At 39.8% G+C, this 27938-nt stretch overlaps 1 protein-coding gene across 1 annotated transcript in view; it reads left to right on the top strand.

The window, feature by feature from the left end:
• Nucleotides 1–27938, top strand: part of ripor3 (RIPOR family member 3) — a gene marked incomplete at its 5' end in the record, with an annotated part of 118023 nt that overhangs the window by 53041 nt on the left and 37044 nt on the right. Inside the window, 5 exons of the mRNA XM_068000684.1 lie at nucleotides 747–896; nucleotides 7753–7816; nucleotides 10865–10908; nucleotides 23218–23343; nucleotides 24126–24271. Coding sequence (XP_067856785.1) covers nucleotides 747–896; nucleotides 7753–7816; nucleotides 10865–10908; nucleotides 23218–23343; nucleotides 24126–24271 — 530 coding nt within the window. The remainder of the gene's footprint in view (nucleotides 1–746; nucleotides 897–7752; nucleotides 7817–10864; nucleotides 10909–23217; nucleotides 23344–24125; nucleotides 24272–27938) is intronic.

The following is a 27938-nucleotide window of genomic DNA, read 5'->3' as shown; positions in this document are numbered from 1 at the left end:
CATAGTACTGGGCTTGTGAAAATATTTCCCTCACATGGTGACAATGCCCCTTTTACGACTAAGACATGATCGACTCTTAATGCCCTCTGAAGTGGCCTAGCAAGCCACGCTGTTGTAAAAATAATTACAAGTAGGTGGCCCAACACCACCTTCTCAGGGCAACTAGAAATGGGAAATAAATTCAGCATCATCCATGTCCAGAGGACAAATAGAAAACAAATACTATCTAATATGTCAATAATTATATTTAACAGTCTCCAGTGCCAACTGATAATTGTGATCTCCAGGAACAATTGTCATGGTTTGTTTTCTGCAAAAAATATTTCTAATATATATATAAAACACAATTTTAATGATTTTGCTAGCAGCACATACTTGTTAGATACTCTTAGTCTAAATGTTCACCTGTTTGTGGTATCCTTTCTAAATTCTGCTGCTGCCCAAATATTTTTTTTCACCATTGGCAGCCTTTCTTTCCAAATAACTTTATTCTTTGTTATTCAGTTGTACAAGAAATTACATGCTTCCTCTGGTCAGCAAAACAGTACTTGTAGATGCCTGTATTGAGAATTCTTTACAGCTAGACATTCTTCACACTTGGGCGGAGTTACTAGTTGGCAGGGTCAGGATCTTTCAACATCATGGGGTTCACAGGGGGAACAAGAGAGAGGGGTGTGGATGAAAGGCATGTTGGAATGGTATTTGAATTCTTCAACTTCTTACTGTTGTAATCAACTGTCATCCAGATAGAAGAACTACACGAGTCCTACTTCATTCAATGGAGGCTATGCAATGGGGCAAGCAACATGAAGCGAGCTTACTCGGAGTCTCCTTCTACCAAAGGATCACGGGAAACTCTGATCGAGATTAACAGGAACTACAGGGAATGTACAGAGGTATTCCATCTGTGCACTTTTTAAATTTATTTGTTTTTATTTGGTAGCTCTGAACCTGGTAAAACATAGGCTCATATTCATCTATTTATTTAGCAGGTTATAACTATATTAAACTTTGGACACAAATTCATCTATTGTCCTTTTTTCAGCTTGAAGCCTTTTCTAATTCTGCTTATGGAAATTTTTTAAATAAGCTTTTTAGGAAAAAAAAGACAGAAAATGCTACAAAACCTAAAGTAGCTGTATTATTAGTTTATTATTTTAAGCACTAATGTCAAAATTCTGACTTGTATGATTAGATTTCTGACATCCTGGGAAGCTTCAGTGGTTAAATCCTAAGATAACTGGTGAAATAATTGGTTGGCTCAAATACAAAAGCTGTCAGAGCCATTGTTAGAAATGTAGTCAATTTTACCTTTGTTTTTATACATTAGAAGTTGCTTTTTGACGGCAATGTCAATAATCATTGTTTATTTACTTCACAACAAATAGGAGAGTTTTAAACCACTGTAAATTAAAACTATGTGAATGGGGCTAAGGAGGAGGGAAATAGAAACATTTTTTAAGGAGACTTATGAAGGAAGGGAGAGGAATAACAAGGCAAAGTGGTTTTGGGAGAGAATACCAGAGAGTAGGAGCATAGAGGCTGAAGGAACAACTTCTGAGTGCAATGGAGAAAAAGAAAGATGAGTGGCAATCCAGAGTCAGAGGAACAGAAGCATAAGGCAGGGACATATGGCTGGAGAAGATTGCTGATACAAAGTGATGAGACCATGGACTGATTTGGGAATGAAGCAGAGGACCTTGAAACTGAGAAGATGAGGGACAGGGAGCCAGTGACATAGATAGGGGTGTTGGGATTGCGGGACATTGTGCAACAAAGGACATGGGCTGCAGTGTTCTGGATTACCTGGAGGAGGGGAGGAGAGCATTCAAGAAGTTAATCCTACAGGACGATGAAGGCGTGGATTAAGGTTTCAGCAGTGGGAGAAGAGGAAAGAGGCATGATGTGAGGAGGCAATGTTAATTGTCCTTGTCTATAAATTCCTCCATGACTTTGCCCCACCCTACCTCAAACTCCTCTTGTGCTACAACCTCTCCCGAATGCTTCACTCCTCTGATTCAGGCCTTCTATATCTCCCACCTCCATTCACCCCTCTGTTGCTGGTAGAGCCTTCAGCACAGTGGTCCTGCTCTCAAACTCTCTCCATTGACCTCCTCATCTTTCCTTTCACTTATAAAAACTACCCACTCCATTCCCTAATCTTTCTCTTCCTGGCTTGATGCTCATTCCCAATCGCCATCTATAAAACACCTTGACACATTTTCTACATCAAAGACACTATATAAATTCAAATTATTTTTACAGAGGTGGAAAACAACAGCCTTGACAACTGATTGGATGTCAAGTAAAAAGGACAGCTCAAGGTCCAGCAGAGTAGAAAGTTAAGCAGCACCTAACTCAGCTTGAGCAGTCACCTAGGGAGACTGATGGAGCTGGAGTTAGGGGCATGCAGGTAATGGTGTGAACCAAAGAGCATGGCTTCAATTTTGCCCATGGCATAAATTTTGCCTCATCCAGGCCTGATGTTGGACATATAATTAAATAGGATGACAGCAGCTTTGAAGTTGATAGAAGGGACAGAGGGATGGAATTGGGCATAATCATCATATATGTGAGAGGTGATCGCTTGCTTCTGGAGGATGTGAATTCTGGAAAAAAATTATCCATAATATTTATTATTTGCTGTAAATATTTCCTTATGTAGGCCTGACCTTCTGTCTGGAGTTAAAAATTTCACCTGTGCCAGGGACTGGGATTTCCAATTGCTGTGGATAAATTCTGTGTAGTTTTCACCCTGGTCATGTTTAAGTAATCTACCTAGAATGCATCAGAATAATCCCATGTCATATGATAACCAGATAGAAATGTAACATAAACTGAAGGGGGCAGGAGAAAGATAAAAAAAAACAGGGGGTAATGACCACATGCTGTTTCATTGGTTACCTCTCTGGATAGTTCTACACCAATGACAGCTTTAGGAGAGACTACAAATCCACAGTGGGATACAAGGGGGAAAGAGAAAAAAATCTTTATAATCATGTGAGTAACTAAGAAAAAGGAAGTTTGGGGGGGGAAGAGAGGAGGGGAATATAAACAAAGTGCTTGCATCTTATGATCTGGAATGCACTGCCTGAAAGGGCGGTGGAAACAGATTCAATAGTAAATTTCAAAAGGGAATTGGAAATCTATTTGAAAAGGAAAAATTTGCAGGGCTTTGGGGAAAGAGCAGGGGAATGGAAGTAATTGGAAAACTCTTTCAAAGAGCTGGCACAGAAACGATGGATAGAAAGAACGCCAGATGAATAAAGGGTGACATTTCTGACATTTTTAAATTTTCAGATTTCAGCTTTGGAGCTCATAAAAAAAATTTTGTTGGTTAGGCTGAAGTTTTTGATCTGATCTTGATCCTGATAGTCAGTTAGTTGATATCCAGCCTTTGTAGACTGCTCAGGAACATAGACACATCCCTTCAATAGGGAAATACAGTGCATATGTGAAGAATTTCTTGGTATCAGTCAAGTTAACTTTACTAGTTTGAACCTGTATCTCCTAGTTCTACAGCTGCAGTTTTATATTCTGAGTTAACTTTTTCTGTAGCCTTAACAATCTTATTTACCTTTATTGGATCACTTCTCAGATGCCTCTTTTCCACAACATACATTTATATAGCACCTTTACCATAGGAAAATATCCCAAGGGGCTTCACAGGAGCGTTTAAATCAGACAAAATTGACACCAAGCCAAAGGAGATGATATTAGGAGGGGTGACTAAAACCTTGGTCAAAGAGGTAGGTTTTAAAGGAGGGTTAAGAATATAGGAACAGAAGTAGGCCATTCAGCCTTTGAGCCTGTTCCGCCATTCAATTAGATTATGGCTGATCTGTACCTCAACTCCAATTACCTGCCTTTGCTCTATATACCTCTTAATACCCTTACCTAACAAAAATCTATCCACCTCAGTATTGAAATTAGCCTCAACAGCTTTTTGCGGGAGAAATTTCCAGATTTCCACTACTCTTTGTGTGAAGAAGTGTTTCCTGACATCACCCCTGAACTGTCTAGGTCTAATTTTAAGGCTATGCCCCCTTGTTCTGGACTCCCCCACCAGAGGAAGTAGTTTCTCAATCTACCCTATCAAATCCTTTAATCATCTTAACCACCTCAATTAGATCACCTCTTAATCTTCTATGCTCAAAGGAATACAAGCCAAGTCTAAGCAACCTGTCCTCATAAAGATGGACATGGATTCAATGACTTGAGAGGAAAGGGAGGTTGGAGATGGGGTGGTATTTTGCCAGGATAGAGGGGTGAAGAGTAGGTTTTCTGAGGGGGTGATGATGGCAGATTTGAAGGCGGGGGGAGAAATAGTACCCAAGGAGAAGGAACTGTTTACAATGTCAGCTAGCATAGGGGCCAGGAAGGGAAGTTTCTAGGCTGAAAACCCCAAGTTTATGCCATCTTTCCTCATAACCAAGACCCTCTCACACTGAGCATCAACCTAGTAGCTCTTCTCTGCACTGCCTCCAGTGTTTGACTGTCTCTCCTATTTCTTGATGACCAGAACTGAATGTACTATTTAAGGGTCTAACTAGAGCACTACAAAGTTTGATCATTGCCTCTTCTACATGTATTCTATTGTTTTGGCTTTGTAGATCAACATTCTATTGGCCTTGTTGATTGTTTCTCTGCATTGGTTGGACAGGTTTAGAGTTGAATCTACTAAGACTCCTAGGTCTCTTTCAGCTTATGTTCAGCTATTTCAACACTATCCATGAAATGTGCATGCCGTCTATTTTTCCTTTCTATGTGTAGTACTTTACAAATGTTCGTATTAAATTTCACCTGCCATTATTCAACCAGTTCATTTCATAATTTCTGAGCTGCCTGCTCTGTTTCCACTGCCCCTCCTAGTTTGGCATCATTTGCAAATTTGACCACTTTGTATGGAGTTTCTGAATCCAGGTCAATTATGTAAATTAGAAACAATAATGGCCCCTGGGGCACCCTGTTCAGTACCTCCTCCCACCCCAACTCAATTCATGTAACAAGTTGTTCTAACTCTTTAATCAGTTTCTCATTCACTCCAGGACTTACCCTGAATTCCAATAGTTTTGAGTTTAATTATAGCCTTTCATGCAAAACTTTATCAAAAGCCTTTTGGAAGTCAAGGTACATCACATCATAAGACATACGACAATCCACTTAGGTTGTCACTTCTTCAAAAGAAGCCAAAGAAATTGGTCAGGTAGGATCTTCCCCTTCTGAATCTGTGTTGTTTGAGCTTAACCAGGTTGTTGATGTACAGATGGCCTTCAAGTTTACTGCTGATAATTAATTCTATTATTTCACATGGAATGGAAGAAAGACTAATGGGTCTATAGTTGCCTGTGACTGTTTTGACCCCTTCTTCTGAACCCAAAACAACCTAAATGGGTAAAAAATATGGATATTTACAAATAAACCTCAAATGACCCAAGTCAGGTGACCCCTGGTTCTGAATTTGGTGATCCTGGAAATGGACTGCTCAGGAGAATGGAAAACCTAAATAGAACAACTTGAGCTGCTGAATATTAAAATATAGTTCTGTTAATTAGAATGTTACGGAAAATATTTTTCACACTAATTGCCAGCAAAGAGTAATTACAAGGTGGTTTGGAAAACATTAAATCCACAAGCTAAAGGTTCTGTAAAGAATTAATATTCTCTCTAGTTTGGGAGATGTAGGACTAAGGTTTCCATAGCTACCAGGGACGGAAAACAAGATCATAAAATTAATTAGTATTGTAAAAGTCGGTTATTGGAGTGAGACAGAGAGTTTTCATTGTGAGGTAATTGCTGCAAAATTTTATTGGTCCAAAGAGGAACTTTTACCTTAAAAGACAATCCATGGTAGCCAAAGTTAAAAGAGATCATGTAAGCAATCTCAACAACATTATACAACTAAAACAGAAATGCCAGAAAAGCTCAGCAAGTCAGGCAGCATCTGTGGAGAAAGAAACAGAGTTAACGTTTCAGGTCGAAGACCTTTCGCCAGCCTCCACATTCAACGTATCATCCTTCGCCATTTCCGCCACCTCCAGTGCAATTCCACCACCAAACACATCTTCCCCTCCCCTGCCCTCCCCTCCCCCTTCAGCATTCCGAAGGGACCACTCCCTCCGCGACACCTTAGTCCACTCTTCCATCACCTGCTCTCCTCCCCACGGCACCTTCCCGTGCGAGCGCAGGAGAGGTAACACCTGCCTCTTCACCCCTTCCCTTCCCACTGTCCAGGGTCCCAAACACTCCTTCCAGGTGAAACAGCGATTTATTTGTACTTCTTTCAATTTAGTATACTGTATTCACTGCACACAACGCGGTCTCCTCTACATTGGGGAGACCAAACGCAGACTGGCTGATCGCTTTGCTGAACAACTCCGCTCTGTCTGCAAACGTGACCCTGACCTGCCGGTTGCTTGCCATTTTAATCCCCCTCCCACTCCTACTCTGACCTCTCTGTCCTCTGCCTCTTACACTGTTCCAATGAAGCTCAAGTAAGTGTGAGGAACAGCACCTCATCTTTCGTTTAGGCACTTTACAACCTTCCGGACTCAACATTGATTTCAATAACTTCAGATCATAACCACTGCTCTCATTTTTTCGGTCAGCTAGTGCTGGTAATGGTTCTGCTGCTGCCATTTACAGCAACTCCTGATCAATCTTTTGTTTCTTAACCTGTCCCATTACCAACTTCCTTTGCCTTGCACCATCATCCCTTTTGTTATTTAATCACTCCTGCCCTCCACCCTATCACAGACCTTCCCTTTTGTTCTTTCCTCCCCTCCCCCTCCCCCTCCCCCTCCCCCGGCTCTGTTCTTGCTTAAAAACTTTAACTCTTAACATTTTCCAGTTCTGACGAAAGGTCTTTGACCTGAAACGTTAATTCTGTTTCTTTCTTCACAGATGCTGCCTGACTTGCTGAGCTTCTCCAGCATTTTCTGTTTTTAGTTCAGATTTCCAGCATCTACAGTATTCTGCTTTTGAACATTATACAATTATTTATCTGGGCTGTGAATAGTTCTAGTGGTAACTCTTTGAAAGACATAAGCAAACCAACAAAGACATTGAACTGAGCAGGAAACATTTTTTAAAAAGCTCAAATATGGCCCAGCTGTCCACCACAACTTGCTGTTTTCCCAGGGCCTGCTCACTAGAACACGCAGCCAATTAAATTCAGTTCCAACAGTTAGCTTCTAACTTGCACTGTAATAATCTTTCCTGCCTAAATAAACCTACTGTTAAGTAACCCACCTGACCAGGAGAGTTTTATTTTATAACACACAACATAGCACACCAGATACTACTTTTTTGTGTTCTTCCAGTGTGGGCCCCTGGATGAAATATGCATTTCTGCACAACTAATGGCAATTGTTTTGCCAAAGCATAATGTTTTTAACATCCGTTCTGTTGAGGATTGTTATTCTTCACTAGATAAGGTTTAATGAATTTACTGCAAAAGAATGGACTATTAATGAATGGTGCTGCAATGGAAGTGTTATTCTCAGAGAACACTGCATTGAATGAGTCTCAAAAATATTGTAATGACCATTTTCCAATTCATAGCTCCTTTCTGTGAATGGCAGAAAACAAGAAGTGGAAAATAACTGGCTGATCTATAAAAGTTACAATCCTTAGTTTGTTGTAAAGTTTAATACTGCAAATTCGGAAATGAAAGAGATTTTAATGGCAGCATACTTATAGTGATTCTTCTACAAACAACATTGAATCATTCCACTGTTTCTCTTCCTGTAGGATATGTGTGTGATAGAGAGAACACTGGAGATTCTCCTTGGGGAATTTCACATCAGAATGAAAGGTAACTTTTATTTTAATCAAATTAATCAAATGTTATTTGAATAAGAAGTAAGTCTGCCATTTTTTTTCAAGATGGGGCTAATGGATTACAATTGTGGGAACAGAATATTAACCTATATAAATATAATTTGTGTGTCTACTTGGTAGTTTTTGTGTGTGTTGTGGTGGCCTTTCTATTTTTATGTCAGCAGGAGAATACTGAAAAGCAACACATGGTAAATATCCCCCTTATTTGTTGGAATTTATTTTTAAAAGTGAAAAATATTAAGTGTCATTGATTTGCTCATTTGTTAACTGACAGATGATGTTAATTGATACTTAGCTACACCTCTACAGTCAAAAAAGGAGAACATGTAACCTTCTATTAGCCACCAGGTAAAAAATCATGAATCCCCAGCTAGTACAGTGAGGGGACAAAAACAGACCTAGTGTTGAATTTTATCTGCCTGCCTTTTGAGACCATCCAAAACACACAATTCTGCAGTACTGTGGTGAATGGCATCCCTCTCTGCTTTCCAGGGTCAGCTCAGGGCTCTTGGGTAAACAGAGATCAATGATTGAGGTAGAACCCCTCCCCCACTGAAAATCAGTTGTGGTAAGAGACATTAAAGAAAACGTAAAAATAATAAAGTTTCAAAATGCCAAAGAAATTGGGGTTTCCGCTGGACTCCTACTGGATTCCCATTGTTTCCAGGATTTTCTGCCCCTCCACTCTCTCCCTACAAGGCAAATGATGTAAGTGGACAGTCCTGGGGGTGAAACTGGGGTTAGGAACTCTCTACAACAGGAGAACCTGCTTCCCTGACTCAGTCAGAAGCTGGAGTAGGACTGGAAGCTGGTACGTCGAATAGGATGAGGTATATCGGCCTCAAGGTAGGTGGAAGTGGGCTCCATTGGGGGAGGGGTGGGCTACACCAGGGATCAGCTTCTTCACACCAAGGGGGGCTCCATAGGGTCTGGGGGAGCTGGGCAATCGCCCCCAAAAGTGGGCTAGCACCAGGTGTTCTGGCTGCATGAGGCAGCCGGGGACTAGCGATGTGATGTAGTGACATGTGGCACCTGCCCCCTGGTAGTTAGGAGCCTTCCTGGTGATTCATCAAACTCTGGCAGGGTCAGTGTTGGAGGGCACTATCCTGGTACAAGCAAGGGATCATGGCCCACAGATTTTAAGCGCCAATATATTATCTGACAAGCCTTTTCTCAATATTTCTCGACTTTGTCTGTACACATCCCTCTCCAGAGTGTCAACAGCCCTTATGAACAACCAATGTCCCAGGATATTTTAAACCATTATAGCTGTATCTTCATCTGGGATGGGAATGGAGTATATTTCTGTCTGTGGTTGCAAGCGATCCACACTAAAGATCAGAAACAATGGTCTGTACAGAGCCAGGAAGGAATTTCAATCTGATTGGGAGTCCCACAGCTCTGTTCCCTTTGGTGGGATTTCAGGAGTACTTCCTCAATCTAACGCCAATGATTTTTTTTGTTATTTGAATAAGTGTTTAGGCTTTGTCTAACCCACGGTTGTGCACCTCATTCTGGTTAGTCTGCACAACTGAACGAACATCTCTGATAAAAAGTTTAAAAAATCATTTTTGTTCTCCAATAACCTTTTTTTAAATTTGTTCATGGGATGTGGGCGTCGCTGGCAAGGCCAGCATTTATTGCTCATCCCTAATAACTTAAAGCCTAATAATAGATCCCGGTTCACAGGTATTGGAATTCCTCTTGACACAAGTGCATTTATAACCCATCTCCAATAAGAAGTATGAAAAAGCAAGAAAATTACTTTGGGCAGATTTCAGGCTATCATTTTTTTTAAAAGGGACAATTACAAATGCAAAAACCTACCTGCAACCAAAAGATCAAATACATAATTTTAAAACCTGTTTTTTAAAAAAAATACAAACATCCTATTCCATACAGTGTGCTTTTAACCCTCAGATAATGTACAATTTAATAAATCAGTAATGTAGCTCCTCTGGAACTACATTCCTTATGTGATCTTTCTGTACCTTGCTTTCTCCTCCTCTCTTTTCTACCAGTTTTGTCCCCTCCACTTCCCCTCTCTCCAAAAGTTGAGCTATGGATCTACAGGCATCAGGCATTCTCCCATACCTCACCCAACTGGCCGTACCTCATGCATCAACCTATATAGTTAGTGTTGGTAAAGCAATCAGTTGTGGGGAGCATCACAGCCAAGCCAAACCCATCTTCACTTGATTTTCTCAAACACGCAGTCTTACAGCAGGACTTAATGGATAGCAATTAGGAGTAGGAATTCTGCCTAATATTCCTCTTCCTAACCTATGGGTACTGAGGCCAAGTGTTGTGGCCTAAACCGCAGCTCCGGCTGAGATGTGTTAACTCAGCACTCGTATCTTGTTCTTTCATATAAAAAAAAAATCACATTATTGTTTGGTGGGAAGGGTGATTAAATAGTTTTTCAAATGAATCAATTAGTTTTTCTAAGTACCAAAGTTAACTATGTCAGTGTCAGCTTTGGCACCAAGGTAGCACTCTTGTCTCTGAATCAGAAGGTCATGGGTTTAAACTCCACTCCCGAGACTTGAGCACATAATCCAGGTTAACACTTCGGTGCAGTGCTGAGGGAGTGCTACACTGTTGGAGGTACCGTCTTTCGGATGAGACATTAAACAAGGCTCTATCTGACCTTTCAGGTAGATTTAAAAGATCCCATTTGAAGAAAAGCAGGGGCGCTCTCATGGTGTCCTGGCCAATATTTATCCCTCAACTAACATCACTAAAACAAATTATCTGATCATGTATCTCATTGCTGTGCACAAATTGGCTGCTGCATTTCCTACATTACAACAGTGAGTAAACTTCAAAAGTACTTAATTGGCTGTAAAGCAGTTAGGGATGTCCGGAGGTCATGAAAGGCGCTATATAAATGCAAGTTCTGTCTTTCTTTCTTTAACTATGGCAGTAAATTTTGACACACACATTGGTGAATCTAGCACAAATGTGATTAGAACTGCCTTTCACTCTAAGTGCTAATTGCCTTTTCCCTGTGAATTTCTAGGTTTGATTGGTTTTGCTCGTTTATGTCCAGGAGATCATTATGAGGTGAGTTTTAATTCCATCATAGTGCCATTATTTTTTTTCATGATTTACCCTTTCCCAGAATTGCACCAATAACTTGTTTCTACTAAGATAGCAGCAGGTGAAAGTGAAATGCTTTTAATAAAAATTAATGGTGTGTTCCTTTGGAATTTTGGATGTGACTATGACAACCTGAGTTTCTTCTTAAATCATAGTTAATGGGTTTCCTTTCTACTGCATCTTTTTTTAAAAGCTTAAAAATTGGTTCTTTTAAGGGTATACGACCCTCAAAATGGCTTCTGCAACTGAATGCTGGGAGAATGGCTTTTAATCTTACATCTCTGCATGAAATGCATAAAAGTACAGTTGATTAGTAACAAACAGCTCACCACCACCTTCTCAAGGGCAATTAGGGATGGGCAATAAATGCTGGCCTCACCAGTGACGCCCACATCCCATGAACGAATAAAAAAAAAACATGTGTGTGGGAAAAGAGTTACTAAGTACACCCAGGTTCTAGAAATAATTAACATGGATCACTGGACTATTAATTGATGACATAATGTAATCAGGAGAGCCTTAACACTGGCAGCACAGGTCAAACACCACAGATGCCTATTGGCAAACTTTTGTACACGTGCTATGGAGTTTGCTTTTCATTGTTCGAGTAAAGTCTTTGTTTTGCAGACTGGCTTCTCAAGGTGAGAATTAATTTCAAAGGGTATTATGAGTTTTAGGTTTTGGAAGGATTGAACACTTTCGATGTAATAATCAGTGGTGGTTTTTACCTAGCTGCAACAGATGTGGAGGCAAGACACAGCTCTGTAAATCTGAGAAAAACCATAACCAATATCGGTTCACGCAGTTAGTCCACTTCTAAAACGAGTTTTTCTAAATTTTGTTTGAAAGATCTTAAAATGAAGCCATTCAAGCATTCAACTGACGTGTTAAACCCTTTCATGAACTTGTTCAAAACTGATGTGTTATATAGATTGACTTCAACAAACCACTTTGCTACTTTCTTCTGTAAGTGACTATCTGTGAATAAACCTGTTTGTTAGCTCAGTCTGTTATGAAAAAGTGTCTGCCTTGATTGACATTAATAATCTTCTGAAGTGACATGGGTACCTCGTGGATATCTTGCGTGTAATCCAGAGATAATAAACAGGTCTATTGTTTACCCAGGAGACAGTATCCCAGAGTGTTTCGTGCACAAGGTCTCAGTTCAGTTCAATAAGAGCGTGAGCTTGCCTTTGGGAATTGCCTTTCTTGTGTTGGAAATGAGAAAAAAAATATTGGAGAAACCTGAATCAAAACAGGAACCTTATGTGAAATGTTTCTTAAACTAAACTGAAAGAACTGTAATTACTAGAAGTAGTTACACTTAAAAAAAGTTAGAGCTATGTTTTTCAGAAGAAATGCCGTCTTCTTAAAGATCAGGGCAGTCCATCACAGATACTCATAAGCAATGTTTCTAAAATAAACAAGTTATTACTTAATAGATTCAAATTGTATCTTGCATAATTTAAAACCTATCTTTTATGCTTTTGAAAATTGCAGACCAACAGTTAGATTTCCAGCATACAACCCTAACAAATCTGAAAAAGTCTGTGGGCAAGTCTGTAAATAAATTACCATCCAAAATTATTTTAACTTCATTTTTTAAAAAAAAGTTTTATTTTATTTTCTCCCTGTCTTTTATGTCTCCTTGCACCAGACACAGTTCCCCAATTGTTGGGTTAGGGCTAGCTTCATCCAATTATCCTCTCGAGCTGCCCATGAGGAATGAGGAGCTACATAGAAAGAGCAAGGTGATTTCCTTTTAACTTCCCTATGGGAATCCCTAGTCTCAGCTTTGTTCTTCCCCTAACCATGGTCATGTTTTGTGGGGAATCATAGGTGTATTCTACCATCTTGACCAGTAACATACTGCCAATAAATCCATTGTGACAAAAATGTACTTTTTGACTATTACATTTTTGATTTGGATTCTTTATGGCTAGAATCAACTTGTAAGGGATTAATACAGGACACACATGGTAGTTCTGAACAGATGCCAAGTCAGGGGAAAGCACAATAGAGTGTCCAAGGTGTTAACTGTTTACATAGCTGCAGCCATCATATCAACCACCATTGTCAAAGATTGGCTATCCATTCAATACTGATGAAGGCTGTTGATCTAATATAACGATATGAGGTTCAGTCATTTATTGCCTTTAGTTTCTGAATAACCTCGAAAAGGTTTGCATCATATTTCTGTGGGTAAGCTTGTCTGAGAAAGTAGTCTAGTGTCAGTACTGTAGCCAGCAGTCAGAAAGTTCCATGTTTAAGTTTTATGCCAGCCAACAGAAGGGTTGAGCTAGTTTTCAAACAGTAGCCAATTGAAAATGAGTGATGTCTGTTATTTTATATATTGAGGACAGTAGAGAAAAGTGAATGATTCATTGTTTCACACTGTTTACTATTCATTCACCTGTCTTATGCAAATGAAACCATTTGTTGGTTCACAGCCTGAATCTTGATCTGGTGAGAATGCATATCCATTGCGCTTCTTAGATGGGAGAATCATGTGGTGGCACGTGATGCATTCCAGTAGCTGATGTACAGTGATCCCTGGGTCTTGCCATCATTTACTTAAATATTGGGCCGAAAAAGGTGCAGTCCAGTTCATAGGGTACGTAAGGTCCACTTACAGTTGTGAGATGAAACTGAACCCAAGAAAATATCTAGCATAAAAACCCAAAAATGACATAGTTTATCAACTTATCAATGTACTCAACTTTCAGAAACTGAATAAAGTTACATTGAATTTAAATAGATAATTGGTTACATGTATTTAATAACACAATAATTTTTCATTAAAAATATTCCCACTCCTGTTGCTAACATTTGACATTTCCCCCAGTATATGTGGAATTTTTATTAGTTTTCCAAATATGCACATTTTCTGTTATATAACATCAATGAAGGATTATCAGTAGGGCCGTTGGGTTTCAGTGAGCGAATGTGTTAAATTCTGGTTTTATTATTTGGGATTCCAGGATTTTACTTGGTGATTTGGGAATTGTATTCCATAATTCTGTCCATTTTTTCTGTGAAAATTGTAAACTAGTGGCCCCAATTTTGTGTGAACATCTAATGCTGCCCGTTACAAAGAGAACAGAGAGATATGCAGAACTGGCTAGTTCTCACACAGTGTTCTTGGACTGAAATAAAAAAAAGTAATTCATCTTCTATATAGTTTTTAAGTTTTGTGGAAAAATAAACATGTATCTTTCTTCCAAATATATATCGGTGACCGAATTATCTGACCACAGTTGGTGGCAGCACATTCTAATGGTGACATTTCCTTTGTGCCTTATCTGACTTTGTTCCAAGAAAATACAGTTGTTAGATTACTATTCAAGTTGACTGTTTCAATTGCACCATTATTTATAGAGCAACACTGGGAGAGTAACCTTCATTGTAAGTGGGTTGTTCATATAAAATTACTTACAAGAAAAAAAGTTTGTAACATAATAAATACATTACTACAAATGCCTGAATGAATTATGTTCCAAACGGGTGAATACAAATTAGAGGAGCTCAGGCAATTTTAATTGTACTTGTGAGGCTTCTCTGTTATATGACATTTCTTTAAATCAAAATTAAATGTAATACAGGTATTTGCATTTTTTAATTAACCCAGTAAGGTTCCTGCACTCGTATTTGGAGTGCTGTGGCAGCTGAAAAGGAAGTGCGGGAGTATTAGATACTAAACAAGATTGTTTGCTGTTGGGGGCAGTGTACTCTAATAAACATTGGGGTAGAGTTTCCGCAAGATTGCGCTGGTTTTAATCAGCTGGTTCAAAAATCATTGCGCCTTAAGCTGACCCCGCTCATAAAAACTGGCCACGCCCCCAGATCGAAATAACATGGATGGTGAGTTTTCACCAGTTACACCTGTTTGTGGCCGTTCGAGGAGGGTCTTCAAATTAAGCTAATTTTCTTAGGTGGACAGGCACTAGTAGGCATATTTTAAATGTTTTTACATAATAAAAAAATATTTAATTTATTAAGAAACTGACTAGTGTACACAAATGAAACTAGTAAATGGTTCAGTATAGTTTTTGTAAGTCATTATCAGTGGTTTAAAATCAGGTTACCCACAGGTAGAGGACTAGATACTTATTAAAAATACTTATTTTTTGCGATAAACCCATTTTCAGCTGTATTAATAAAACTACACCAGGTTACCACTCTTAAATACATCGATGAATATTTTTAATGCAAAGAAAAAAAAATTATATTCTATTACGCTGGTTCATAGAAGATTTTCCATTTGTGATTATGCAAATGCATTTTAGTGGAAACTTGAACTGTAACTGAACCAGTGCAATTTCAAGTGTAATTTGCGCTCAATTTGCCGGTTGCACCCAAAGTGGAAACTGTACCCCATTATGTTCAGTTAGTCCTTGGCTCAATGCTGAAGTGAGTGACCTGTATTCACATCATTGTGTGTCATGTTTGGTCATTGTAGTACCCTGAATGTAAATGTGGGTATTCTAATGATCATATTCATCAATATATGGGACAGCCACTAACAATTAAAAATAAAAAGACACTCGGACAACAACAACAACAACAACAACAACAACAACAACTTGCATTTATACAGTGCCTTTAACATAGTAAAACATCCCAAGGCGCTTAACAGGAGCAGGATCAAACAAAATTTGACACCGAGCCACATAAGGAGATATTAGGACAGGTGATCAAAAGCTTGGTCAAAGAGGTATGTTTAAAGGAGGAGAGAGAGAGAGACAGACAGAGAGGGTTAGGGAGGGAATTCCTAAGTTTAAATGTATTTTTCTTTTACCTAAAGGGATGTCACTTTGGAAGATTCACAAACATGATTTGTGCAAACATTTCCTGGTGTACTTTGTGAATAGGAAAAAGGACCAACTCAGAAATTTGAATTTAAGACTGAAAATTAATGAGGCTCATCAATGTTTAATCTGAATATATCACAACAAGAATTCTTAAGGGTTCTTTTTGTAATCCTGTGCTATAAAAATACACTACTTCCTTTGATAGCGTCTTCCTTCTTGGAATGGAAGCATTCTCCATCACCACAGGTGCCTGTCCCTCTTCCTATTGATTTTGAGGGGTTAGAAAGTCATGGGTTCAATCCTCACTCCAGAGATTGAGCACTGACATTTCAGTGCAGTAGGGAGGGAGTGCTGCACTGTTGGAGGTGACATCGCAGATAAACATACAAGATTCCATGACACTATTCAAAGAAGAGCAAGAGATTTCTCCCAGTGTCTTGGCCAAAATTTATCCCGTAACCAACGCCACCAAAAACAAGTTACATGGTTATTTATCTCATTGCTGTTTGTGGGACCTTGTTGTGCACAAATTGGCTGCCACGTTTCCCTACATTCCCTGAAGTGACTACACTTCAAAAGTACTTCATTTGCTGTGAAGCACTTTGGGACATCCTGAGGTCATGTAAAACGCTATATAAATGCAAATTCTTTCTTTATGTGCTCAACACAAAGAAGGGGTCAGAAGCAGGCCAGAAGATTTTTGTGGGATCAGGAGAAGCATTCATGATAGGCTGATCAACGTGCAGTACCAATGGGCGGAGCATGCACGGTGCATATTGGAATGAGGCTGCTGTCTGAAACAGGCAGGCCCCTGGGCTGCCCACGTGGAGGCCCCCTGGAAAATGGCAGCAGCTGGGAATAGAGTAGTCAGTATAGCAGCGCTCATTTTGGGCTACTTCCACACTGTTCCCGTCCCATAGAGCAACATAAAATTAGCCCCATGATGTCTGAAGCATCAGTGTCGATTTGCTGTTCCCACCCTTATAAAAGGCAGGCAGCGAGACTGAACACAAGTTCATTCTGACCTATAGCTGCAGTAACTATCTGGGATAATGCATCCTAGGCTCCAGATGGGAACCCGTCAGAGTCTGCAGGATGATTGGGAAGGAGCAAAGTGCATGGAAAATATTTCGATTTAAAGGGAGGTCATTTAGGTTGTTTCTTCATCAATTCACCTCCTCCACACACCACAGGAGCATACCAAACTAATATTATTTAGGAGGGGGAAGGTGACATCAGTTGAGAAGATGGATCTGCCAAAAACCATGTTGTGAGTAGCTGCCAGATCTAACATTGTATTTCATGAATGCGTGAGGATTGTTCTACTTATTAGCCTTACATATATCATCAACTGGGACTTGGGTGATAGAAGCTAAGAATGCAGCAATGGGATGAATGGGCTTTTTACCCATGACATGGCAACTAAACCACTCATTTACAGTCGAAAAAGATAGGATGACGGAAATCCCAAGAAAACTTATATTGAATCAGGGACAGGGACTCGATAAAATTAACATAAGTAAAGCAACAGTAATGAAGAAAATAATAGCACTAGAGAGTGACAAATCCCCAGGACCAGATGGTTTCCATCCCAGGGTTTTAAAGGAAGTAGGTGAGCACATTGCAGATGCCCTAACTATAATCTTTCAAAGTTCTCTACATTCAGGAACTGTCCCTCTAGATTGGAAAATTGCACATATCACTCCACTTTTTAAGAAAGGAGAAAGAGGGAAACCAGGGAATTATAGACCAGTTAGCCTAACATCTGTTGTGGGGAAAATGCTGGAGTCTATAATTAAGGATAGGGTGACTGAACACCTCGAGAATTTTCAGTTAATCAGAGAGAGTCAGCATGGATTTGTGAAAGGTAGGTCGTGCCTGACAAACCTGATTGAATTTTTTGAAGAGGTGACTAAAGTAGTGGACAGGGGAATGTCAATGGATGTTATTTATATGGACTTCCAGAAGGCATTTGATAAGGTCCCACATAAGAGACTGTTAGCTAAGATAGAAGCCCATGGAATCGAGGGAAAAGTACGGACTAAGTTAGGAAGTTGGCTGAGCGAAAGGCGACAGAGAGTAGGGATAATGGGTAGGTACTCACATTGGCAGGATGTGACTAGTGGAGTCCCGCAGGGATCTGTCTTGGGGCCTCAATTATTCACAATATTTATTAACGACTTAGATGAAGGCATATAAAGTCTCATATCTATGTTTGCCGATGACACAAAGATTGGTGGCATTGTAAGCAGTGTAGATGAAAACATAAAATTACAAAGCGATATTGATAGATTAGGTGAATGGGCAAAACTGTGGCAAATGGAATTCAATGTAGACAAATGTGAGGTCATCCACTTTGGATCAAAAAAGGATAGAACAAGGTACACCCTAAATGGTAAAAAGTTAAAAACACTGGATGTCCAAAAGGGACTTATGGGTTCAGATACATAGATCATTGAAGTGTCATGAACAGGTGCAGAAAATAATCAAGAAGGCAAATGGAATGCTGGCCTTTATATCTAGAGGACTAGAGTACAAGGGGACAGAAGTTATGCTGCAGCTATACAAAACCCTGGTTAGACCGCACCTGGAGTACTGTGAGCAGTTCTGGGCACCGCACCTTCGGAAGGACATATTGGCCTTGGAGGGAGTGCAGCCTAGGTTTACTAGAATGATACCCGGACTTCAAGGGTTAACTTACGAGGAGAGATTACGCAAATTGGGGTTGTATCTCTAGAGTTTCGAAGGTTAAGGGGTGATCTGATCGAAGTTTATAAGATATTAAGGGGAACAGATAGGGTGGATAGAGGGAAACTATTTCCGCTGGTTGCGGATTTTAGGAGTAGGGGGCACAGTCTATAAATTAGAGCCAGACCTTTCAGGAGCGAGATTAGAAAACATTTCTACACACAAAGGGTTGTAGAAGTTTGGAACTCTCTTCCGCAAACGGCAATTGATACTAGTTCAATTGCTAAATTTAAATCTGAGATAGATAGCTTTTTGGCAACCAAAGGTATTAAGGGATATGGGCCAAAGGCAGGTATATGGAGTTAGATCACAGATCAGCCATGATCTTATCAAATGGCGGAGCAGGCACGAGGGGCTGAATGTTCCTATTTAGCCATTTTTTATTTGGTCAGTAGTTTGTTAGATTCTTTGTTCCATAGGAGACAGTTAACTGTTGTGACTTGCAAAACTGGTTCATATGTTTGACATAACACCCTCGGGCTTTGCAAGCATCTACACTATGAAATGGACATTCTAATTTCAATTTATGAGGTGGCAGATAAAATGACACAAAAACTATCCCCCACCCCAATGAAACTGAGAGGCTACTCTGGATATGTGCTAAGAATCACCTTGTCAAGGTACAAAATAAAATGAGGCTGGTCTACAACATGGTCTGTGACTCACCGATTCTGTGGTCTGAAACGAACTACCAACAATGCAATCTTCCGGTAAAAGAGTTGAAATCACATATTTGCATAGTGAGAACATATGGAGAACACATTAATTTTTGCAATAATCAAATTGAGGACCCAATTTGGAATCAGAGGTCTAGCTGGGAACAATTTCTAGATAGCCTGCATAAACTCAAATACCAGTTGGAGATTCCCTAACAACCCAAAAAAATAAGACTTCATGGAGAGTCAAAATGGCCGCAATCTAAACTCTATAGAACTGGGCTTCAAACCAACTCCAAACAATTGCTGAAGGTATCTTAAGATGTATTCAGTATCAGACGAAATAAGATTAACCAGTTCAGGACAACAGCAAGAGTGATTTCTTCTATTTTGCACTATGTTGTTTGGTGATCAATGCCCTACAAGGTATCCACATCTATGTTGAGATACCTGTTGGACTAGTTAATTCCTGCATTCGGGAGTAAGATTGGGCCCTTTACTTGGGAGAGGAGATTTTTGTCATGTTGGGCAATTGAAGAGTGTCCTTGGCAAAAGACAGGGGCCTGGATTTTAACGTGGAGCTGGGAAGAACGTGGGGGTGGGGCGTGGGAGTAAGTTTATCGGACGTGAAACCCAGAAGTAAAGTTGGCGGGTCGGAATCTGCAATCGCGAACTAATTGAAGGATAAAAATTTTACTTCCAGGTTTCGTGCTCGGCAGTGATTGAGGATGCGGCCTTGATGAGTATGCATCCAAACATGCCTATGTTAAACCCGGAAGTGGGCATGTTGGAGCTGGGTTGCGGTCGCAATCCAAAAACCTCCCATCTGCCCCCAACCCACCCATTCTTGGGGGTTAAATTTGCCCCCAGGATGTCTGAACATGTATATTGTGGAGCCACTACAGTATTATTAGAATTATGGTCGCCGCCTTTGTGCAAGGTTTCTGCATCCCCAACAGCACTGGGGGGAGCAAAGGGAATGTGCAAGGAACTTATGTATCCTGCTTTTATGCATGCATCAAGGATGCACCAGACGGCCTTGAACACGGACAAGTCAGTTATCCAGACATACATGGAGCCTGCGATATGCTGCAACTATTGATGGAATCTTTGTAAATACTCTCAGTGCCAATGGGAGGCTGAATGGTCATACTTTGAATGGGTAGTTCTGTCTTCTGAAACTAAGTCAAAGGAATTCCAGTTGCACTACCGAAATGTCAAGTAGAAGTATGCATTTTTTAGTTCCTTGGCTGCTCGCCAATCCCCAGGCACACTGCCTGAATAATCTTTGGATTCCAGTGCCCAGAAAAAAAAAGTATGTGAAAGGACTACCATCTGACTTGCAATAGCCAAGGTGCAAAGGTAGGATTGCCTATTCTCAGGTGCTTGGACCTAGGAAAGCAACTACTCTCCTGCTGAAGGGATGTTTGTGGCCCACTATTCCTGTGAGCAAAACTCAGCCCATTGCAAATGAGCCAATTTAAGACCTGGAAGTGACAGCTGAATCAAAGAATATCTCCTTAGACGTTTGCCGGAGGAGATCAACACCTTGCAGAACTGCAGTTCACTCCGTGCTGAATGGAACAAGACTGGAAGAAGGTTCAGTGTGGGGGTCAACAAGGTGCTGACATAAGGGAGAAACTTAATGGAAACAGTTTCATGCCAGTGGCTGATGCTAGCTTGGAGCCATCATTTATTACCTGGGGGAAAGTTTCTGCACCAAGTGGTGAAGAGCTTGTGGTGTTCGATAATACCAGTGAATTTCATGATATGCTAGGAATTGAGGACTTGGTGGCATGAATGTATAAATCATGCGCTCCACATTTTGAAGAGCGAACATTCTTTATACTTTTTTGGCTTCTCCGGTCAATTTCTCTGTAAATCAAGTTAGCTGGAGAACCCTTTCCTTATTAGATGTGCTGAGAAAACCTGAGGCAGGTTTGTCACAAGGTTATTTTTTTGTCCAGTTTTGGCTTGGTGACCATTCGGTCACAATACACAAGGAATTAATGAGCCATCTGCAGCTGGAAGTTTCTACCAAGCTTAACTCAATACTTATGTTGGAAGTTTCACCTGGTTGTCAGTAAAACTTGAGGAAGGAGCCAAGCAACTTTCAAACAAACATAGACTTTGTGGTTTGTAGCTATTTTCAAATATGGTCAACAGAATCCAGGAGGTGTTGATAACTGTTTTTTCAGAGATATTTAAAGAATTGTAGCTGTTTGAGTCTTGAATTCTGTTTGGAGTTCTAAAGAGAAATGGGAGTAGATAATATTTACCTATTATATCACTGTCTTTGGTAAAATAAATTTGCTTGATAATTTAAACTTAAAATCTGAAGTTGACATGCTCTATCACTTATCGAGGATGAGAAAGAGATCCTTTAGAGGTATTGGATAATTTCAGGCACTAAAAGCAATTAATAGAAAAGGTTATCTTGGGATACGTTACCAAAAGCTTATGGCTAGTGTACACACTCTTAAAGGCACAGGGTGTTGGGACTCCCGTACAAGATGATCCAAAAGACAGAGGCTGAAGAAATCCAGAATAAATGGAGTTACACCAAGATCCAGAGGCAGACATTTGAAAAGAGACTAGGTTGCAGTCCTTTCAACATTCTAGCCCTTCAAAAGAAGCCATTCAATATCTGTTCCATTGTTTATTATCGAGACCTGGAGGGCAAAACAGCTGGTTGTTTTTTTTCCACTAACCCCTATTCTTCAAAGAACAGGCTGATCTAGCAAACAATGTAAAAGAAAGAAATCCTACTTTACATATCTAGCAGTATGATCCAGAATTTGAGGTATGTGACTGTTACTAGGTCACGACGGACACAACACTGCAGCTGGGAGAAAATGAACTGAAGCTCAGGCACACAGAGAATAACAAATCATGTGTCCAACTGATGCTTGCAACACTGTGTTCAGCATGTGACTCTCAAGGACCAATAGGAAGAGGGACAGACTCCTGTTGTGTATGAAGAATGTGGAATGAAGAAGCTACAAGGTCAAGATTACAAGATGATGGTTTGACATGGCACAGAAGCCAGTTTATCAAGCAAAACAGAAATTTAAATTAAAATGATCCCTTCATTTCTGCTTATTCTACCATTCCTTATTTGTTTACCCAGAGATGCATGTGTTGTGTGCCAGCAGTACTGGAGGCTTGCCTACAGCCCTCTGACACCATAGATCCTGGGTCAGATAGCAGGGGGTGTTCAAACTTGTTGGCACAATATGAGTAAAGAGGATTCATTCTCCTTGAATTAATAAGTATGAGGAGGAGGTGGAATTTCGCACCATTCAGCCTTCATACCAAAGCAGTTAAGCAAAAATATGTTCATCCCACATATGATTTCAGATTGAATTGAATATATTTTTGCTTAAAGAATCCCACGTATAATGTTTATTTTACTTAAAATGAAGGAAACTTAAAAACCCCTTGTTTCTTTCGTATACTTCTGTTCAGACATCTTTGTAGCTCAGTTCTTACTTAAGATGATGTAATAGAATTTTGTACCTAATTTTCTTCCTCCCGAAGTACTCCTCATGGGGGTACGATTCTACAGGTGCCAGGCGCCCTCCGACAGCTCACCCAACTGACCGTTGATCAAGTGTGTCATCATCTGACATGCACACACAAGGAGATATTAGTTAATGATCAGGAAAGGGGACCTGGTTCATTTTCTGTTGACTAACCCAAGGGTACTGAGGCTAATTGTAAGACCTCTCTCAGTGCCCTGGCTGACATCAGCTAATATAGTGCAGGCTGGAGAATCCAAACCTGGACTTCCCTAATCTGGATAGCTGAGCTATGTATTTGATAAACTTGCTCAGCCATTAGGGAGCCTGTACTAGAATTTCTATTCTGTAAGGTGTTAACTATAATGCTTTTCTATTTAAATTGGGTTTATGTCCTCATACAAGCAACACATACCTACACAGCATTGTGCAACGAGTAGTGTGATAATCAAATTTCTCCTAGGGTTTGGAAGCAAAAACTTTGTGCATCACTAAGGTCATTCTCTGAAAAGAACTACTCTCTTGATTTTTACACAGATATTGATTAGATATGGTCGACAAAGGTGGAAGTTAAAAGGAAAGATTGAAGCTGATGACAGACAAACATGGGATGAAGAAGAGATGGCCTTCTTACCTCACATTAATGAAGACATTGAAATAAAGGTGCTTATTTGTAAACTTACAGAAGAATGTTTTTTTCTGTCATTTTTTATTAAAATGTGTTTCCAGTATCAGCATTAAGTATTCCAAGGTTAGACATAGCAGGACTAGATGCAGATAAAGCCCCCTCTGTTTCCACCAATCAATTGCCTTAACCCCTGCCAGAGTGTCCTGCATTACACCTGTGAGAATTTTTTACATTTCTCTCACCACTCATCCCTATAATCTCTGAGGCCAATTTATTCTGAATTGTGATTACACTTTATCACAACATTTCAGAATTGGGGATTCCTCAGATTATGCATTAAAATGGGCAATAAACCAGGTAAGACACATAAATAGGAGAGCCTCATGAACAATTAATATTAAAATCAATGACATTCAATCTATTTGACAGTTTAGATGTCACGGGTGTCTCCATGTATGCAAGACCATAGTTCCTTGATCTAGTACCCAAGAACTAACTATGTTATCAGTTGCGGTCCTCTCTGTATTTTCTATTATTTGTTTAATTTCTTTTGATATTTGGTTCTTTACTTGCATCTCTAATTAGTGCTAAGAAGAGAGACAAAACTAAGAGTTGCAAAATTAGACTGAGTGTACTCCCTTTTGAATATTGACATATTTATATACAAGGAAACAGGTTAACAACTTTTGCCAGTCCTAGTATGTTGTATGTAAATTAAAACAATTATTTGAACACTGGAAATTTAAATTTCTGATTCATACAAATGTATCTGTAGATTTGTGGAAAAGGTCACTTGAACAGAATTTTTGCTCCGTAGGTAGCTGAGATGAAGGGGCTGATGACTGTTTTGGTTGGAACAGTGACTTGTGAAAGTGCGGATTTCTTCACAGCACAACCTCAGATAATGATTGTGGATATTACTGACCTAGGCACAATTAAACTTCAGCTGGAAGTCATATGGGAGTAAGTATCGATGTAGTACATCCAAAGGGAACATGGCGCTACAATATGCCAGTTTAGATACAGAATGCTAAGTTACAGATAAGCTGTTACATGTGACCAGTGAAGCCGAATTTGTCCCCTCTTGGCACTCTTATCTTAGCAATGGTTTCTACCTTTCTTTATGAAATTGCATTCAAAAACATAATTGGACCAGAAGCTCCTTTCAGTGATTGACTTACCAACGGTGAGTTGGATGGTTTCACCTTTAATGGGGATATCCTGCCAGGCAACTTGAGTTGAGATCAGACAGAAATACTACACATCAGATCAGTGGTCTTGAGTCTCAAACATTATGGAGGACTTGAACTATTTAGCACAGCAGCATGAAATCATTAACAGCACAGTGCCATCCCCGCTTATTCATTTTACAAACAGGAAAACTCTATTGCAAACAAACTGTTTTGCTAAAATGCTGATTTAAGTGCATTAACATATTGGTTTCAGGTTGTGGATTGAATACATATTTGACTATGTTGAAAGTTGCAACTGAAATCTTTCAAATAATTTCTTATACATATAATAGGAAAAGCAATAGACTATAAAAAAAAATCCAAAATATAAATGCATACACATACACAAGCCACACCTCAATATGGTTCGATGGTTCTGTCATTTATACATTTTAAATAATAAAGTTTGAAACACAAAGTGGAAATTGTGTATTTTATGTAGGAGCACAAAATATGTAACTAAAATCAGGAGAAGTAACAAGACTTTTACATCATTCACAAATGTGTTTCATTTCATCCATCAATGATCCATTTACAAATATTCTAATATGTAAATGAACCTAGTACACGTTCCATTTTAGATCACTTCAAATTGATGTGCAGAGTGTGAAAGGACATGTCTTCTCCATCACACAAAGTGCAGTTAATATTTAGGAAAGATCTTTCTCTAACTCCAAATATCAAACTGAATCAGTAGTTGTACTCCTGTCCAACTGGATATTCTACATCAACTAAGACAGTGCACCCAGTAGAACGCTTCAGGCGATATCACATTATATAAACCCCAGCAACATTTCCCTTTTGTCAGAGTATTAAAAAAAGAGTATAGCAATGTATCAGCGAATTATTCACCTTAGCCCCGGAATCATTACAGAAATCATTTACTTGATGTACTTCAGCACAGCAAACACTGATGTAACATGCCTTATAAGTACCTTGTACTGATATGGATAAAACATTGGTTTACCAAACTCATTGAGTGCTTCTTGGAAGCTGTGCACACAGACAATAATAATTGCATTCACTATTGCTTAATTTCAGCCAGTCTTTACTCTTGTTCTTGTGATACTATAATGTTGTGTTTCCATACAGATTGTTCTCACACACACAGATTTTCAGATTGTGCTAAGTGAACATAGGAAAAAAAATCTAACATCTAAAATATCACATGCAACTTTACATCATTACTTAAGAATTAATAATTATATTACCTTGGTAATTACATGGCTAGGCTGCATTGTCTGACAGTTCTCATCATTGGGCCTGGATGTTCCAATGGGTAATTGTGATTGTTAATGGCAGTAGCCATGGCCTTTGCTAAACTGTATCTTTGGTTTCCTTCCCATCTGGTGAACTGCATCTCAGGTTTTTGCCTGATTCACTTTCAAACCTTTATTCCTTAATATTCCTGACTTCCCAAACTTATTTTGTGATTCCATTTGGTCTTTGTGAAAGATTTATTTTTGATTATGTTTAACTTTTTTCCTATATTGCTGTAGTTTATAATTTCCAACTTCCTGACTGATTTTGCTTAGTGCAAATTTTATTTTTCTTTCTCTCACACTATTACATATATAAGAACATAAGAAATTGGAGCAGGAGTAGGCCAATCGGCCCCTCGAGCCTGCTCCGCCATTCAATAAGATCATGGCTGATCTGATCCCAACCACAAATCTAAAGAACACAAGAAGTAGGAGCAGGACCCGGCCACACAGCCCCTGGGCCCTCTCCGCCACCCACAGGGCATTGACCGATCCGAACTCAGCTTCATGTCCAATTTCCTGCCCGCTCCCCATAACCCCTAATTCCCTTTACTTCTAGGAAACTGTCTATTTCTGTTTTAAATTTATCTAATGATGTAGCTTCCACAGCTTCCTGGGGCAGCAAATTCCACAGACCTACCACCCTCTGAGTGAAGAAGTTTCTCCTCATCTCAGTTTTGAAAGAGCAGCCCCTTATTCTAAGATTATGCCCCCTAGTTCTAGTTTCACCCATCCTTGGGAACATCCTTACTGCATCCACCCGATCAAGCCCCTTCACAATCTTATATGTTTCAATAAGATCGCCTCTCATTCTTCTGAACTCCAATGAGTAGAGTCCCAATCTACTCAACCTCTCCTCATATGTCCGCCCCCTCATCCCCGGGATTAACCGAGTGAACCTTCTTTGTACTGCCTCGAGAGCAAGTATGTCTTTTCTTAAGTATGGAGACCAAAACTGTATGCAGTATTCCAGGTGCGGTCTCACCAATACCCGATATAACTGCAGCAATACCTCCCTGTTTTTATATTCTATCCCCCTAGCAATAAAAGCCAACATTCCGTTGGCTTTCTTGATCACCTGCTGCACCTGCATACCAACTTTTTGATTTTCTTGCACTAGGACCCCCAGATCCCTTTGTACTGCAGTACTTTCCAGTCTCTCGCCATTAAGAAAATAACTTGCTCTCTGATTTTCCTGCCAAAGTGCATAACCTCACATTTTCCAATATTATATTGCATCTGCCAAATCTCCGCCCACTCACCCAGCCTGTCTATATCCCCTTGCAGGTTTTTTATGTCCTCCTCACTCTCTACTTTCCCTCCCATCTTTGTATCATCTGCAAATTTTGATATGTTGCACTCGGTCCCCTCCTCCAAATCGTTAATATAGATTGTAAAGAGTTGGGGACCCAGCACCGACCCCTGTGGAACACCACTGGTTACTGGTTGCCAGTCCGAAAATGAACCATTTATCCCAACTCTCTGCTTCCTGTTCGATAACCAATCCTCCACCCATGCCAGAATGTTACCCCCAATCCCGTGATTTTTTATCTTAAGTAATAATCTTTTATGTGGCACCTTGTCGAATGCCTTCTGGAAGTCTAAATACACTACGTCCACTGGTTCCCCTTTATCCACCCTGTACGTTATATCCTCAAAGAACTCAAGCAAATTTGTCAGACATGACTTCCCCTTCATAAAGCCATGCTGACTTTGTCCTATTAAATTATGCTTATCTAAATGTTCCGTTACTGTCTCCTTAATAATAGACTCCAAAATTTTACCCACCACAGATGTTAAGCTAACTGGCCTATAATTTCCAGCCTTCTGCCTACTACCCTTTTTAAATAACGGTGTTACATTAGCAGTTTTCCAATCTGCCGGGACCTCTCCTGAGTCCAGGGAATTTTGGAAAACCATCACCAAAGCATCCACAATCCCTACTGCCACTTCCCTCAAGACCCTAGGATGGAAGCAATCAGGTCCAGGGGATTTATCCGCTTTGAGTCCCATTATTTTACTGAGTACCATCTCCTGAGTGATTTTAATCGTATTTAGCTCCTCCCCCCGTAGAGTCCCCTGTTTGTCCAGTGTTGGGATATTCTTAGTGTCCTCTACTGTAAAGACTGAAACAAA

This window comes from Heptranchias perlo, chromosome 19 (genome assembly GCF_035084215.1).
Source record: "Heptranchias perlo isolate sHepPer1 chromosome 19, sHepPer1.hap1, whole genome shotgun sequence".
Taxonomy (NCBI): Eukaryota; Metazoa; Chordata; class Chondrichthyes; order Hexanchiformes; family Hexanchidae; genus Heptranchias; species Heptranchias perlo.
This window is presented reverse-complemented; position numbering and strand designations above follow the sequence as displayed.